The sequence below is a fragment of the Thalia democratica genome, chromosome 2, assembly GCF_965202585.1.
Source record: "Thalia democratica chromosome 2, ktThaDemo2.hap1.1, whole genome shotgun sequence".
NCBI lineage: Eukaryota > Metazoa > Chordata > Thaliacea > Salpida > Salpidae > Thalia > Thalia democratica.
Window position 1 is genome coordinate 64883440 of NC_139166.1, and position 15894 is coordinate 64899333.

Here is a 15894-nt window from a genome sequence, read left to right on the forward strand (position 1 = left end):
TTTAATTGGTTTAAACCTTTTAAGATTGAGTTTTTGAAAACAGTTTTTTTCATAAACTTAATGCAGAAGCATACATATACAACCTTCCTTTTATAATTAAAGAAGAAAAATGAGAATGAGGTATTAATAATTTGTGTAAGAAGAGAAATTTTTTTTTAAGATTTGAAAAATACTCAGGGAAACTCAGGCAAATTTTTGGTCACTCAGGGAAGATTTTTTGGCTCAAAGAGTGGCAACCCTGAATCACATTAATTTGTATAAAACCTAAAATATAACTAAAATTTTTAATTAAGTTTGTTAATATTAAAAACAATATTTATGTTTCTACTTCAACTTAAGTTTTAGTGTTCTTGCCATGTTGCTTTGTAGTTCAGAGTGAAGTAGAAATTTTTAGATTGAATGGACTGTAGAGCTGATAATGTAGTGATGGTGACGGTGTTCTTACCAAGTAAAAGGTTCGTATTGAAATTTGATTATATTTAGAAAAAAAAAATACAAAATTGTTAACAACAATATTAATTTTTTCATTTAATTTATTTTACTAATAACAACAAGAGCTTAAAATATTTTAAATTTTGAAAAATTTATGAACACTAGTGTAAATACAAAATTGAAATACTATGACTCATATATGACTTATTGTAATCATCATTGTGTTGGTTTTTAATGCTGTATAAAAGCCAGCTGTTTAAATATAGTATTTTTATAAAAACAAATGATGATGGAGCTAACTAGACAAATTACAAGAAAAATTGTTAGTTTCTATTTCATTTAATAACAATAATAGCTAATTTCTATTATTTCTTCTTATAGCATTTATTAAAATTTGTTGTAGTTATTTATGTTATATTTTTTGTATATGTTTTGTATGTTTTATTACAAAATCCGAATAAAAATGAGTTAATTAAATTTTGTAACTGTTTATTTAAATAGCATTAAAGAGAAGAAAATGCACTTTAAATTAGTTATTTGATGAAATCAAATTATCTCTATCTATAACTGAATTTGTTATTTCAAATATATTCAAGTTATAATCTCAAAACATTTTTGTTAGTTAAAACAACTGTGTAAGTGTAGGTTGGTTATTTATATTTTTTTTTAATTGACATCTTATAATATTAGTAGATTTAATATTTTTAAATTATTTAAATAAAAAAATAGGTGGGTTTTGAAGATTAACTAAACAACACATATTTTTTCAGATTACATGTGTAAATTTTAAACCAGCAAAACATGTTTATTATGTGTCTGTGTACTTCCTGCCTGATTAACTAAAATCATAAACACACATTAACAGCCAGTATCACAGTACAAAGTTTAATTGTATCAAAAATGTTAACTGATACTAAAATACTTTTAATGAACTATGGTCTTTTTTTTAGTTTTTATATTAGAACCTTAACATTTAAATTTAACAAGGGCCACCAACAAAGAATTGAAGCAAGAGCGAATTTATTTTTTACAACAAACTTAGCTGAGTATAAATAAAAAGTTAAAAAATAAGTTTAAAAATATTATCTATAGAAGTTATTTAAAAACTTAAATATACATATCAAAATGTTCATATCAAAAATACAACAGCAATAACTGATTATTTTTTTAAACTTCCAAACCTCTAGCATATTAAACAAAAAATGTTTGTTTATTTTAAGGAAGTATTTAACAACTTCAAAACCAATAAGATTTTTACTATGTTAAAAATAGTTTATATCAACAAACTTAAGTTAAACTACAAAAGAAAACCCTAGTTAAAATTAGTTATAATTTATGCTTAAAAGATAGTACAAAATCAATGTGTTTCATTTATCTTCTTGCAATAAAATCTGGTTTAAAAGCTGTACAGTTTTCAAATAATCTTAAACTTAACTGCATAACAAAGTTTAAAATGTACTTATTTTATCCATTGTTTTAATTATTGTGAAAATTCAAAAGCCAGTATTTTTTGCAAGACACCTCAGCACTACCCCAGCCAGACCAGGAAAAGTTGCTGAACTCAGACAGTACACTGTGAAACCAGACAAGGTTTGTAAATAAAATACAAATAAAATTGAATTTAAATTTTTTCAAGTTTTGTCAACTTGAGTACTGAAATTTCAGTAAAAATACCAAACTAAATTATTAAAGTTTTTAATTAATTTAAAAAGTAATTTAAATTGTTTATATTTAAATGAAGCTAATTAATTTTAAGTATAATGTTATAATAATAAAAAAATGAACCTAGTTTTGTACCTATTCAAAAACTAACCAGTAAAATCATTAAACAGTTAAACAAAAGTTTCAAGACATAAAAAATAAAATCATTTACTCATTAAATGATGAATATTATACTGATTGTGCTTTGAAATGTAAAATCTTTAAATATTTAAAAGTGATTGTTTTCTAACACTTAGCTATGTACATTGTACATTTAAAGATCCAAGTATATGAAGTTGTAAAAGTAGTTGTTGCAAAATAAGTTAAAGCAAAATGTTTTACAATCATTTCTGAAACTAACAAAATAGTTTTTATTAAAACAAGGTAAATAAAAACTAAAAGTTAAACAATTTTTTACCACTAAGTTCAGCATGTAAGGTTTTCAAAAAAAAAAAGCATAGCAAATACAAAGTTTTGACTTAGTACAAGTTTTACATAAAATAGATATGATATGAGCCAATCAATTTATGTGATAAGAAATATAAATTGGAGAAACAAGCAGACTTTGTATAAGGCTGTTTTTTACTACCAAATGAATTAAAAGAAAATAAACATTTGTTTATCAATTAAAACATATGTGTGTTTTATTATTACCACATTTTTTTTTATAGTTATTTTAGAATTTCATGAAGTTGATTCTGTAGACTTTAATATATTATGTTGACCAATAAGAAAAAAATAAGTTTACCAACAACAAAACCATAAATTATTATACATAACATTTTTAGTGTATTTAAATATTTTACATTTCTAAAAAAAAAAATTTACTTTCTTATAACTAATAGGGATTTCATATTTTTAAAAAGGTATATAGATGTATAAAATTTTAACTTAAAGTTGCCATAAGCTATAATGTATATTTGTATGGTAATGAACTACATGACTACAAACCAGGAGTTTTATTTTCATTAATATTTCAATGAAAAGTTAAGAGTTTATAATTACTATTAACAAGACTGCATAATAAAACAGATAAAAGAACAAACTTATATTTTTTTAAGTCTCATAAAATTTTATTATTTGGCATGGCTGTATTTTATACAAAACGAAACAGTGTAATAAATAAGAAGTTCAAAGAGTTATAGTTTTATAATTTTATTTTTTCTGCATGATATAAGCGAGTCATTTTCTCATAAATAATTTTTGCAACGTAGGTAGGGACAATAGAGAAGCTGTTCACAAAGCACATTGAAACAAGGTACAAGTACTCACCGGCCACTGGGTTCTGGAAAGCAGAGTTTGGCACAGCTATTAACAAGCTCGTCAGCATTTGGGAGTATGGTCAGTTGTGTTTTAGAACTATGGTTTTTAATTAAATAAAAATGTGGTTTATTTATAACTTATTGTACAGTGCTTATTCACTTATCCGGACACGTTAGGCAAGATTTTTCTGTGAACATGTTCGGATAACTAAAAATCCGGATAACTACAAAAATAATTTATTTCATATAATAATATAACTGCTGCATATAATGCAATGCATAATAAGAGTGTTATGGTAAAAACAAATACATAATAATTGCAAGATTAAAATGATAAACAATAAAAGCTAAACTTAAGGTTAATTAACTTATTTTTTCTATGGTAGAAAAACATTAGACTTAATAACCCTCTGCAACTATATACATTTTTTACGGTTCAAGCAAGTAAAATTCACCATTTGTAATTCCACCTGCCTTAACTATTAATTTAAAAAAGATATTAATTTTTGTTTTAGAGAAAATATAAATTAAGTTTATCTTTTAAAACAAAAATAATGTAACCTTTTCTCTTTAAATGAAACGAAAGACTTTTTTTTAATTTAAAAATCAGACAGAAAGAAAACGGGAAACTTTGACTAAGTTTACAGTCAATTTAATGGAAACATATCACTCCTAACAAACTATTTTTTATTGGAAGTTTAAATAATAGACGTTTGTTTTATAGTTTTTCCACGTTTTTCAGCAGAAACTCATGGAATTCAAAAAGTTGCGAAACTTTTTGAACGAATTTTTGAGTTTACTAATGACATTTTTTTGAATTTTCTTCTGACTGAAACTGTCGGGATATGTGAGCGTCCGGATAAGTGAAGTCCAGATAAGTGAATAAGCACTGTACTGATATAATTTGGTTTTCTTGTTTGTTAGTTCAAAGTTTGAACTAACAAGCTTGTCAGCATTTGTAAGTATAGTCGGATTTGTTTAAAATAAAATTTCGGATCTAATGTAAGCATGAAGTTTGAATACTTGATGTTATGTTTTATGATTTTTTTACATACTTAATTCTTTTGATTTTCTTGGAGTTTGGTTTGTTCTGTTATAAAGTTTATGTTGCAAACATAATATATGAGCAAAGTATTTTCAGCAAAACTAAATGTGTGTTTCTCAAATTTCAGTCAACTGAAAAAAAATAGTGTTTTTGTTTTAAATTTTTTGTCACTTTCTATAATTTGTCCTGTTTTTAATTATAATATTCACTTTCCTATATTACATTAGCTGAAGCAACAATACTGCTTAGTTTTAACTAATCACGAGTATTTGTTTGTAATATTTGTTTAGTACATGCTGTTTACAGTATTAAAAGTTATAAACATTTGTTTTCAATGTTAAAAAACCACAACCTTTACAACTTTGGCAAGCTTATGAAATTTAATTAATTTAATTTAATACTTGATTTTTGCTAAATAGCTTGGGGTGTTTATAGTTTTTATGGATATGAAAATATTAAAAAAATTAAATTTATATAATTTTTTATACTTTTTATTTAAACACAGTTTTATTTATTACATAACAAAACATTGATAATGTGGTTACTTTAAATAATTTCATTTTCGTTGTACAATTTAATGATACTATAATTTTATAAAGTGATATAACAAGATTATAAAAATATGTCCACAATCTCTTATTACTTACTAGAAGAAGAGCTTCAAAGCTTTTCTGAAAGGTTTTAAAGCTATTTCATTTGTGGTAACAAAACTTATATTGTTACTGATTTTTAATGCTTTAAAATCACTAAGCCTGTACCCAATTTGTTTTATGGTTGAAAAGTATGTGCGCATTAGAATATTAGTTATTGAACGTTTAAAAGTTGTGCAGATTTTGTTTATGTATTTATATTTTCAAGTTTGTTCCATTTTTACTGTATAATAACTAACTTTTGAAATAGTAGTAAGATAAGAATATTTGACAATCTGATTTCAAATTGCTTCAACAAAATTGAAAGCATGCTTTTTATTTATTTTCTGTTTTCTATTATAATTTTTTAAAGTATTTTCTATTTTTCCAATTGTACACCTTAAAAAAAATTATGAAAAACTTTATTTTCTACAATGATAGAAAAAAAACTTTTTAGCAGAGATAATCTATAACACTTGATATTATCAAAGTAACAACTAAACACAAAATAAGATTATTTTATTATATTTACAGTAAACATAAACTAGCAGTTTATTGCAAAGTAAATAAAACAGTTTGTGACAAAGTTGCTTATAAAGCTAGAAAAGTTTATTATTGTATGAATGGTATATGTTGACATTTGAATAAAATATTATAAAACTTAATTTAACATGATAAAATCATTATTATAAAACGTTTCAAAAGTAAATATTACAATAATACCTTACAACACTATATCATTTTTATATGAAGTTGAAACTAAATTTAAAGTTAGTTAGTCTTTATTAAATATTTTGAACTTTATATTATCTTGCATATATAAATAGTTTTTGTTTCTAATATAAACTACTCAAACTTTACAACTTTAAGTGGTTTTATTACATAATTTAAAGTTTTCAAGCTGTATTTAAATTGTTAAACAGTGAGCAGTCTTATGACAAAGCTGCTTATAAAGCTTTAAGTAGTTGAAAACCGATTTGTGTGGTTGAAGGGGGGTTTTTTCGTCACGAGCAATGAAAACGTTTGTGAAAATTTATAAAAGCAGTTTTACAAATATAAGTTGCTGAACAAAGTGTAAAGTTTAATATGCTTTAGAATGATTTCATTAGTTTTTTACACAACTTTTAAACTTTATATAACTTTATTGCACAATTGAGTACATTAAGCAATAATTAAAAAATTGCAACATGTATTGAAGCAAGCAGTCTTGTGACAAACTTATTGTAAAACTTTTAAGTAGTCGTAAAACCGGTTTTGTAAGGTTGAAAGGGTATTTTAGCACGAGATAAAAAAAAATTTCGAAAAAATCCTATTGGAATTTATACAAATTAAGTAATTAGGTGTTTGCATTTTTATTTTTTTTAAATTATAAATTAGTAACACATAATTGTTTTAAAAATACTTTTCTTGTGATAAATGTATCTGTTTAATTAATAAAAAATGTTTCTACTATAAAAAAATACAAAAAATAGACGTCAATTTTTTTAAAAATTTTCAATTTAACTATTTAAAATTATTATTGGTATAAAATTTACTAAAATTGTAACATTATATTGAATGTTGCAATTAAAATAGTAACAATACACCATTTAAACAAAAGTTAATTAGTCTTAATCTCAAGTTTTGTTCAAGTAAGACTTAATTACATAATTTGATCAGTATAGTAACAAATATGTGTTAAATAATACTATGCTTATACTTTTTTAATCATAGAAATAAACAAAAAAGTATTTTATTTCCAGTAACATGATACAAAGTATATATATGATATATCAAATGTAATAGTTTAATTTGAATTTTCGTGTGACCAAAAATCAAGTTATATGATAATTCTAATACTTTTTTAAGTTAGACTTAATATTTGTGTAATTATCAATAATGTAGAAATATTTTTATAGCTTGTTCTCACAAATATTCTATCATAAATTGATAAAATGTAAAAAAAAACTAGAGTTTAAAGTTTAGATTCATATAAAATAGATAAATGCGATTTTTTTATAAGCAAGCTGTACAGCGTTAACAAAACAAACCTGCGTTAAACTTGTTTGTATAGAAAACACTTGAATTTAGTATTTACACAACATTTCGATCTGATATATTTCAATTGAAAGCACGTTCCTATTCAATAAAGCTGTATCACTGTATGATAAATTACTATATTTACATGAAGATATATTTCTTACAATATTTGTAAATGTTTTTATTAGCTCAGCTAAATCTAGTTTTTATTTTAATTAAAATTTACATGAAACATTTTTGTTAATTCTTTCTAGCTTGCCTAAACATATTTTTGGATAGAGTAGATGTAATTTTAGTTTATACATGACTTTATGACTTAAATATTTGATATTTTATGGACATTTTGTAAGCTCTTTTTTGACATCATATGTGTTTATTGGTACATAAAACAAATTTAATGTTTAAACATCAATTCAATCCAGTATATTTCAATTGAAAGCGCGTTCGTATTCAATAAAGAATTGCTGTATTTACATGTAAATGTATATCTCTAAGAGTTTTTGTAAATGTTTGTTTTTTTTATCGGCTATTTTTTATTTATCTAAGTACACGTAATTAAAACTTTTACATGACTTTTTACTTGAATATTTGAATTTACATGGCAATATTGTAAGCTGTTTTATAATTATTTTTGATGTTATAGATGTTAAATCGTTCATATATTAAGAAATGCTGCATTTACATGCAGTAACATAACATATATCTGTTGCAAAAATGCACATGTTGATTTGAAGTTAATACAATACTTTGCGGAATTTAGTAGTGGGTATTTTGTAACATGATACTTTGCTGTGCTTGTCTTTTAAAGTTGAGTTGTTTAATTGTTAACTTGTTAACTTGATTGATTATATATTTAATTATACAATAAATCACAGTTTCTTACATTAGCTGCATTTATGATATATTTTCAATTCATATATTTCGAATATTATTATATTCGTTTTCAAAACTATAAATATTATATATGTACTTCTAGGTTGACATAATATACTTGTAAGTATGATTTTTATTGTTAATGTGGTCTCTATACGTTCTACCAAAATGTTTATTATACTTTTTGTCTTTTATGAATGATTTGTTTTTTGTAAAGTTATAAGTGTATAAATATGTATGTAAAGTTATAAGTATGGTGCTTTGTTGCTAACATTTTTTTTAATGTTTGTAACTTTAATTATTTAATTTTTTTTTGGCTGTATATTCAAGTATATATATTAATTTACTGGTTTTTGTTTCAAATATGCAGTTGTTCACTTAGCAATTTTATATTTGTTATCTAATTTTTGTTTTGCATTATGATTGACTCATAAATATTTGATTAACATTTGTTTCTCTTAATTTTCTTTGTCTTCAAAAAGCAACTTTTCTCAAATTTTAGTTCATTTAGATTTTTTGTTAAAGTATTAGGGTTTTACAAACGTTAAAATGCTAAATTATTATTTGTTACGATAAAGATTTTTATTAAGTAGCTAAACTTGAAAATAGGTAGAATAAATTTATAAAGCCCAAATCTAATTCAAGCGTTTAAGTAAGCTTGTATAGTTTTTTAATTTTAGGTATAGCATTGTCTGATCATTTTATTTGGTAAAAAAAAAAGTTAAAAGCCTTTTTTTATTTAGAACAGGCTTTCCCAAACTTTTTTAAAAAGGCCCTTTTGAAAGATTGGCCCCCTCTGATAAGATATCTAAAAAAGTACAATAAAAACGCCTAAGACCTTGTTTTTTTATTGCTCTCCATCATCAACTCAAAAATATCTATTGTAAGTTTCAAATTATTTCCTCATGACCCCCCTTTCGAACCTTTGCTGCTCATGGCCCACTTTGGGAAACCCTGGTTTACAATAATTCATCAATACAAAAAGACATATTTAGATAACAGGCATATGAAAAATTTCACATATTTTTTTATTATTTTAGTGTGTTTTTAAGATTAATGCTTCGTGTAAGTAGTTTGTTTGTTTTAATTAATCTTACTAGTTTATTAACAGTAAACAATTTTTAACACTACTGTGCTAAAATGCAAACTCAATTAATATCAAAATCTAAAACACAAGTACACAATGGTTGAAATTGTTAATTAATTATTTTTTAAAGTTAACAACCTTTAGTTTTGTTGTAATTAATTATAAAATACTTACTTGCCTATTACAACACCATATTTTTTTTGTTTTGTGTTTTTTTTAATATATTAAAGTTTACAAAAAAACTTCTCAAACGATGTGTACTCACAAATTTTATTGAAATCTCACTTATAATTATACTTATTTATGATTCTAAGAATAATATATGTGTAAAAGTTTTTTTCAAGTACTAAACTGTTATGTTTGTAAATAATTTTTTTTTTCAAATAAAGTATATAGGAATAAGTTAACTTTAAAATGTTAACTATTTTCGTTTATAATTCAAAAGATTTAATTAGTTCTTACATTTTGATTTAGTGAACACAGATTTTCAACATAGTGGACAATTTTTTAATGTCCTTTATTAGTTGATTTTAACATTTAGCTACTACTTGAGTGAATCATATTATATACCAATTACAATAAAAATACTAAAGCTTTTATTTAAAGATATATTTTTAGATTTGTGCATATGCTTTTTATTAAAAACATTGTTTTTTCCTATCATTTTTATGTTACATTCTTTATCAAAAAAGTTATTTATTATAAGTTTTTAAAAAATAAAAAGCTTATAAAATAAACTAACCAAATAAACTTACAGACAGTTTGGACGAGCGTGCTGACATTAGAGGCGAACTTATACAAGATAAGACATGGTCGACTGACTTCATACCACGCGCTATGAACTGTCTTTCATTGCAGGAAAACAACACAATGCATCAACCTGATTGGCTGGAAAGTTTCGCAGACGATATGAGTGGTCAGTTTATTTTTACTTGATTTTGTTTTTAAAATGTTAAATTGCGTATGCTTGACTTATGGTTTATGATTCATATCTTGGTGAGTTTCACTGACATTATAACTGGTTGGTTTTAATTAAGAACTATTTAATAATAAATAATAATAATACAATGAATTAGCCTGATTGGGTAAAAAGTTTTAAGGATATAAGACTGGTTGTTTTGAATATCTTGATATTTTTTACAATTAATTATACAATTCACACGCCTGATTGGGTAGAAACGTTTTTGCTATGAATGGTTGGATTGTTTTAAATAATAATAAGTAATGATAACATTTATTTATACAATGGATATTCCTTATTGGTTGATGAATTGAAATTCACAGATGATTTCAGTGATAAATTAAAATAATTTTGATTATGTTTGTATTTTATTTATTTTTTTGTTGATGTTTCTAAAGCTAAATATAACAACAAAGTAGTTTTAAGTATTTTGTGAAAATAATGTGTTCAAATAAAATATTAATTACAGTAACCTCTCGCATCTTTACGCACTCGTGACGTTATGCACCCTCGTTTAGTTACGCATTTGAGAATTCTATAAATATCAAAAAACAAAATTTTTAATTTTTTTAAATATTGCACAAAGTAGGTTTATTGTATGTTTTTAATTTAAAATATGTTTTTACATGCTAACTCACCCCTCTATATCTTTAGATGTGTTCCTGACTAATTTATAAACATTTAGTTATATTTAAGTATATAAAAAATATTGTGTTAACAGGAAGAGATTAAATTAAAATTTTGAAAGAAAAATGACTGTGTTAACTAATAAAAGAATAGCACTCTTACCCTATATAAAAATAAACATCTAAAAAAGAAATATAATAAAACCTCCTATCAAAAAGTAGCAGCGATACTTAATAAATATAGAGCTTACAATTAACACAAATCTCAATTTTTTGTTATTATTATTAAAATTAGTAAAATTTTTCTACAAGTATTTTTGTTTTATATAGTCCTTTGTTTTTAATGTATGTATAGTTTTATTTTTTATTTTCATATTTATAAACCAAGTAAACAATTTGTTAAAAGTGGCCAAGTCTTCAGTATGCATTTAACTAGAAGCAATATTAAAAAACAGCCATTACAGTAAGTATATTTCATACCTCTCGTATCTTTACGATCTCTCGTATCTTTACGCACTTTTTCTGTTAACACAATATGCGTAAATAAGCGAGAGGTTACTGTACTTTGATTACCTTTGAAAATGGTAGATATTTTCAAAGGTGTTTTAGTTTGAAATCTTTTTATTAACATTTAGTCAATATAGTTACATAGTAGTTTATAAGCCTAAGTAGGTATAAGGTTATAAACTTATTCTCCTTTGCATAGATAGTTATAAAAGTGAGTCACGAAAAAAAATGTTTCAATTCTCAATTATATCTGTTTAATTCTCGATAATTACTCATAACTGTATTTAAATTTTAATCATATCAAAATGTATTTTAAATATTTTTTTGTTATTTCGTACAACGTTTAAAAAGTATAGTTTATATTGAGTATTTAGTTTCTGCTGTGATAATGTTTATAATTTTTCTATAAATAGTTATTGTTTTTTGTCTGATTAAGTTTTAACAGTAAAAATACACTTTTAAATTTTTTTGTCAATTTACCGAATGTTATGAATTTAATTTGTTTGTTAAAATGAAAATATCCAACAAATTAAAGTAAGTACATTAAACTTAAGATATGATAGTAACAAGTTTTACAAAACTATTTTAAATGAAAAAAAAAAGCTTTTTTTAAACTAAATGTTTTAAAGATATAAAAAAGAATGGAATTTATGAGCTTCACACATTGGATATGGAAAAAGATGCTGATTTAAAAAGTTAGTTGTAAAAAATAAGTTTGTATAGTTTAACTGTGATTTTTGATAAGTTTAGACTTAGTTAAGACTTATTATTAGAATTTTAAAATGGTATTATAAAAAATTAAAAAAAGATTCAAAGGAATACGTTAATTAAAACTGAGTCAATTACTCTACTTATTTGTAGTTAATAAGTTATAATTATACTATAAATTACTTATAGAAAATAACGTAGTAATTTTTTTTTGCCATAACTATTGTAAAATTTATTCTTAAAGTTAAATTTTAAACACTTTGTACAAAAATTATAAGGTATTTAAATACACTTGTAATTTACATTATAATGCTTTTATATATAACGTTTACGTGTTATTACTTTTGTTTTGCATTTAAACTACAATTAGTCATCATATTGTTAAATATCTTTCTGTGTACAAAGTTTAACAACTAATAAGTAAGGAAAATGATAAGTATTGAATACAAATAACAATCATACCTAGGTAATACTTATACAATCAATATATTTTCTTAGATGCAATAACTGAGTATCTGACTTGTATGAAGGAAGTAGGTTCAAACAAAATAGTTGGAGCTTGGATCAATGATATTGGTAACACTAATGGGGGTATGTTTTAATGTAAAATTATTTTGTAAATTATTCATTTTTCTTTTAACTTTAAAATTACAGTAACCTCTCGCGCTTATTTACGCACATTGTGTCCACAGAAAAAGTGCGTAAAGATATGAGAGATCGTAAAGAAACGAGAGGTACCAAATATACTAACTATAATTGCTGTTTTTTGATATTGCTTCTAGTTAAAAGCAGACTGGGAACTTTCCCACTTTTGACTATTTGTTTACTTCATTTATAAATATGAAAACAACAGATAAAACTATACATATATTAAAAAATATATTTGAATTTATATAAAATAATGTTAATAATACGAGTAGAAATAATTTTACTATTTTAATAATAAGTAGGAATTATCTTTATTTATATGTGACATTTATATTATATTATACTTAGCAAATTCAATTTATAATTAAGCATTTCTTTACAATTATAAAATTGTGTTTATTAATATATAGGGCAAGACTGCTGTATTATTTCTTTGTGTTTTAAACTCTCATTATTTCATTATACTTTCATTAGTAAACACAGTCATGTTTATTTCAGAATTTTGATTTAATTCTTATTGTATGCATTGTATTGCTTAAAATATGCATTTGGTGCTGTAATGGGATTTCTTCTTTTGAACAAAAGTATAAAAATTTATCTGTTATTATTAACAAAATTTCTGATATACTGAGCTATAACTAAATGTTTATCAATTAGTCAAGGAACATAAATTTACAAAGTCAAAAGATATAGAGAGGTGTGTTAGCATTCAAAAACATATTTTATTTCAAAAATATACATTAAACCTAATTTGATCAATAATAATTAATTTTTTTTTTCTGAATTTTACAGAATTCTGAAATGCGTAACTAAACGAGAAAGCGTAACGTCACGAGTGCGTAAAGATCCGAGAGGTTACTGTATATACAATTAAAGTTTGAAATTAAAGATATTTGCAGTTATTAAAACTTAACAGTTTTTTTTTCCCACTAGTTTGGAAGGTGCATGGAGCATGAATAAATATTTTTTATATAACTTATATTTGTTTACTTTTTATTTATTTTTGTAGAAAAAAAAGAAAACTTTTATAATAGAATAAATATTTTTTTTTTAATTTTCTTAAGTAAAAACATTTGAATATTTACTTGCTATCAATTTTTATACGTAGGTTTTTTTAAAGTTTGGCTTTGTAAAACTTTTTTTTTGATGATGTTTTAAGTAAATAAAGTTGAGTAATTTTATTGAACTTTGAGTTTTACTTCAAAATGTTTGAAAACTAGCGTAGATTCATATCAAAAGAAAAAAGTTATAAACTAACAATTAGTTTTATATTGATTTAGACTGTTAAACATTACAATTTATTCTTATTGTTTTTATGGTAAACCACACGATTTGTTTAATTAGTGAAATTGTTGGTCATTGTCTACATAGTAATTATGTGGCACGAGAATTCAACTAAACTTTCTATTGAAATAGCTGAGTTTTTTAACACTCTACTTGCTGTTAAATTTAGTTTAAAACATTATTAAAGTTTTAGTTTTATAAAATACTAGTTGGTATATTTTTTACATAGTAACTCATTCTACAGTTTACATTATTGTTACTCGTTTATATTACATGATTATAATTTATTTTACAGTTTACATTATGCTGAGATATGATGATTTCAAAACTAGAAGTTTCGTCAAACAGAACCTAGTGGATAGATGTGATCAGTTCAAAAGTAAGCTTTTATTTGACATTTTTATTTAAATAATGTTTGATCTAAGTCTTCTCTAAACGTATACTTTATGTAAAAGTAATTCCAATTTATTTTTTTTATTTATTTCTTAGTTATAAAAACTTATACTTTCAATACTATAATTTAAAGTATATTTATTGATTTTGTAAAACAATTTAACTTTAAAAACCATTTTCAAGTTACTTTACTGTTTTATAACTATTTCATTTGCAACAAAATTAAAACAATTATTATTAGCAATTAACTTTAAAGCTGCAAATTCTTAATTTATTATAAGCAAAAACAGCTCATAACAATAAAACAATTCTAATAAAAAATTAAGGTAAAGATTTAGCTAAGTGTGTTTAAAAACTTACTTTATTTTATTGTTTTTTAGTTTATGATATATTTATCTCACTTCATTTTATAAACATCTATAAAAAAATATCCCAAAACTCCGCAATAACGTGATTAGAAAATAAAATTTTTACGCTATTTATTATTTTTGAAAAAATATAAAAAATTAAGTGTTTATCAGACTTAAATAACTTTAAGCTTTTTAAATAATTTGCCAACAAATGAAATTGGTTTTTTAATATTTATTGCTAAACAAATATATTAATAAAGTCTGATTTGTGTTAAGCTTAATAAGTTAATGAATATTAAAAATGTTAATTTTATTAAGAAAATCAATTTTGTTCAGTAAAACCTAATTTACAATATTTTATACAACTATATAATTATTTAAAATAGTTTCTAATTTAACAATTTATGCAACAAACTACTTAATTACACGATAAAATTTATAAACTTAACATGATTTAATTAAGTTATTAACCTATTTTATTTAAGTTTTATATTTTTAACCAGATATATTTTATTTTTAGATTAAATATCTATAAACATAATTTTTTATAAAAAACATAATCTTAAAAAACTTTGTATGTTTACTAAGCATAAATAACAATAGTTTTTATTCAACTTTTAATTTAAATTTTACGTTTTTAAAACAAGAAACATTAAAATTTAAAACAACTTTGGTATTTAACAGTTTCATCTCCTGTCATTGAAAAAAAATCGACATATGTTAAGCTTTGTCTAAAACTAATACTTAAATACTCATTAAAGCATGAAACACAGTGTTAAATAAAGAACTTTGAATTTCAAATTCTCTCATTAATCTTTAATACTCTAAATTTAGTTCTGAAAAAAAAGTAAACAATAATGTAACTAATTATTATATTTGTCTTAACAGACTTCACAGAAGCATGCAAGTCACATGACACAATGGTTCTTCTGCCCTGCAATTGGTCCAAACTGAAATAACCATCTGTGATTGGATAAAATTATTTTTGATAATAAACTTGTGTAAATTCTTTGTATTTTCGCTAAATCAGAATAGTTTCAACAAAATAAGCCAAAATCACAGTTGTCATTTGGACCTAACTTTTTAGAACAAAACTTCGTTTCAAAACAGTGTCGTTTTAAATGGATTTTTTTCTAAATTTAACTAATTGTAATATTTTGCACTTTATCAGTAATAATAGACCAAGACTATCAAAATATAAAAATAATAAATTTACAACTTCTAGATTAACCAAGTTTTAAATAATTGGTAATTCAACACAAATGCAGTAAAAGTTATATAAATTAGCTTTAAAACAAATAAAACTTAACACGGGCCGTCACGGTTTTTAAAATCAAGATAATTGTTCTTGTTTCCTTTACATTTTTTT

General features: G+C 23.2%; 1 protein-coding gene across 1 annotated transcript; it reads left to right on the forward strand.

Annotated features, from left to right (window-relative positions):
• Window positions 1-683: 683 nt before the first annotated feature.
• LOC145829825 (protein NipSnap homolog 3A-like) lies at window positions 684-15538 on the forward strand. The gene is made up of 8 exons (XM_082937695.1): window positions 684-754; window positions 1933-2022; window positions 3348-3474; window positions 9806-9964; window positions 11772-11837; window positions 12349-12441; window positions 14078-14161; window positions 15414-15538. Exons 1-8 carry the CDS (start codon window positions 716-718, stop codon window positions 15482-15484), a joined length of 729 nt encoding a protein of 242 aa, XP_082793821.1. The 5' UTR covers window positions 684-715; the 3' UTR covers window positions 15485-15538.
• Window positions 15539-15894: the final 356 nt, after the last annotated feature.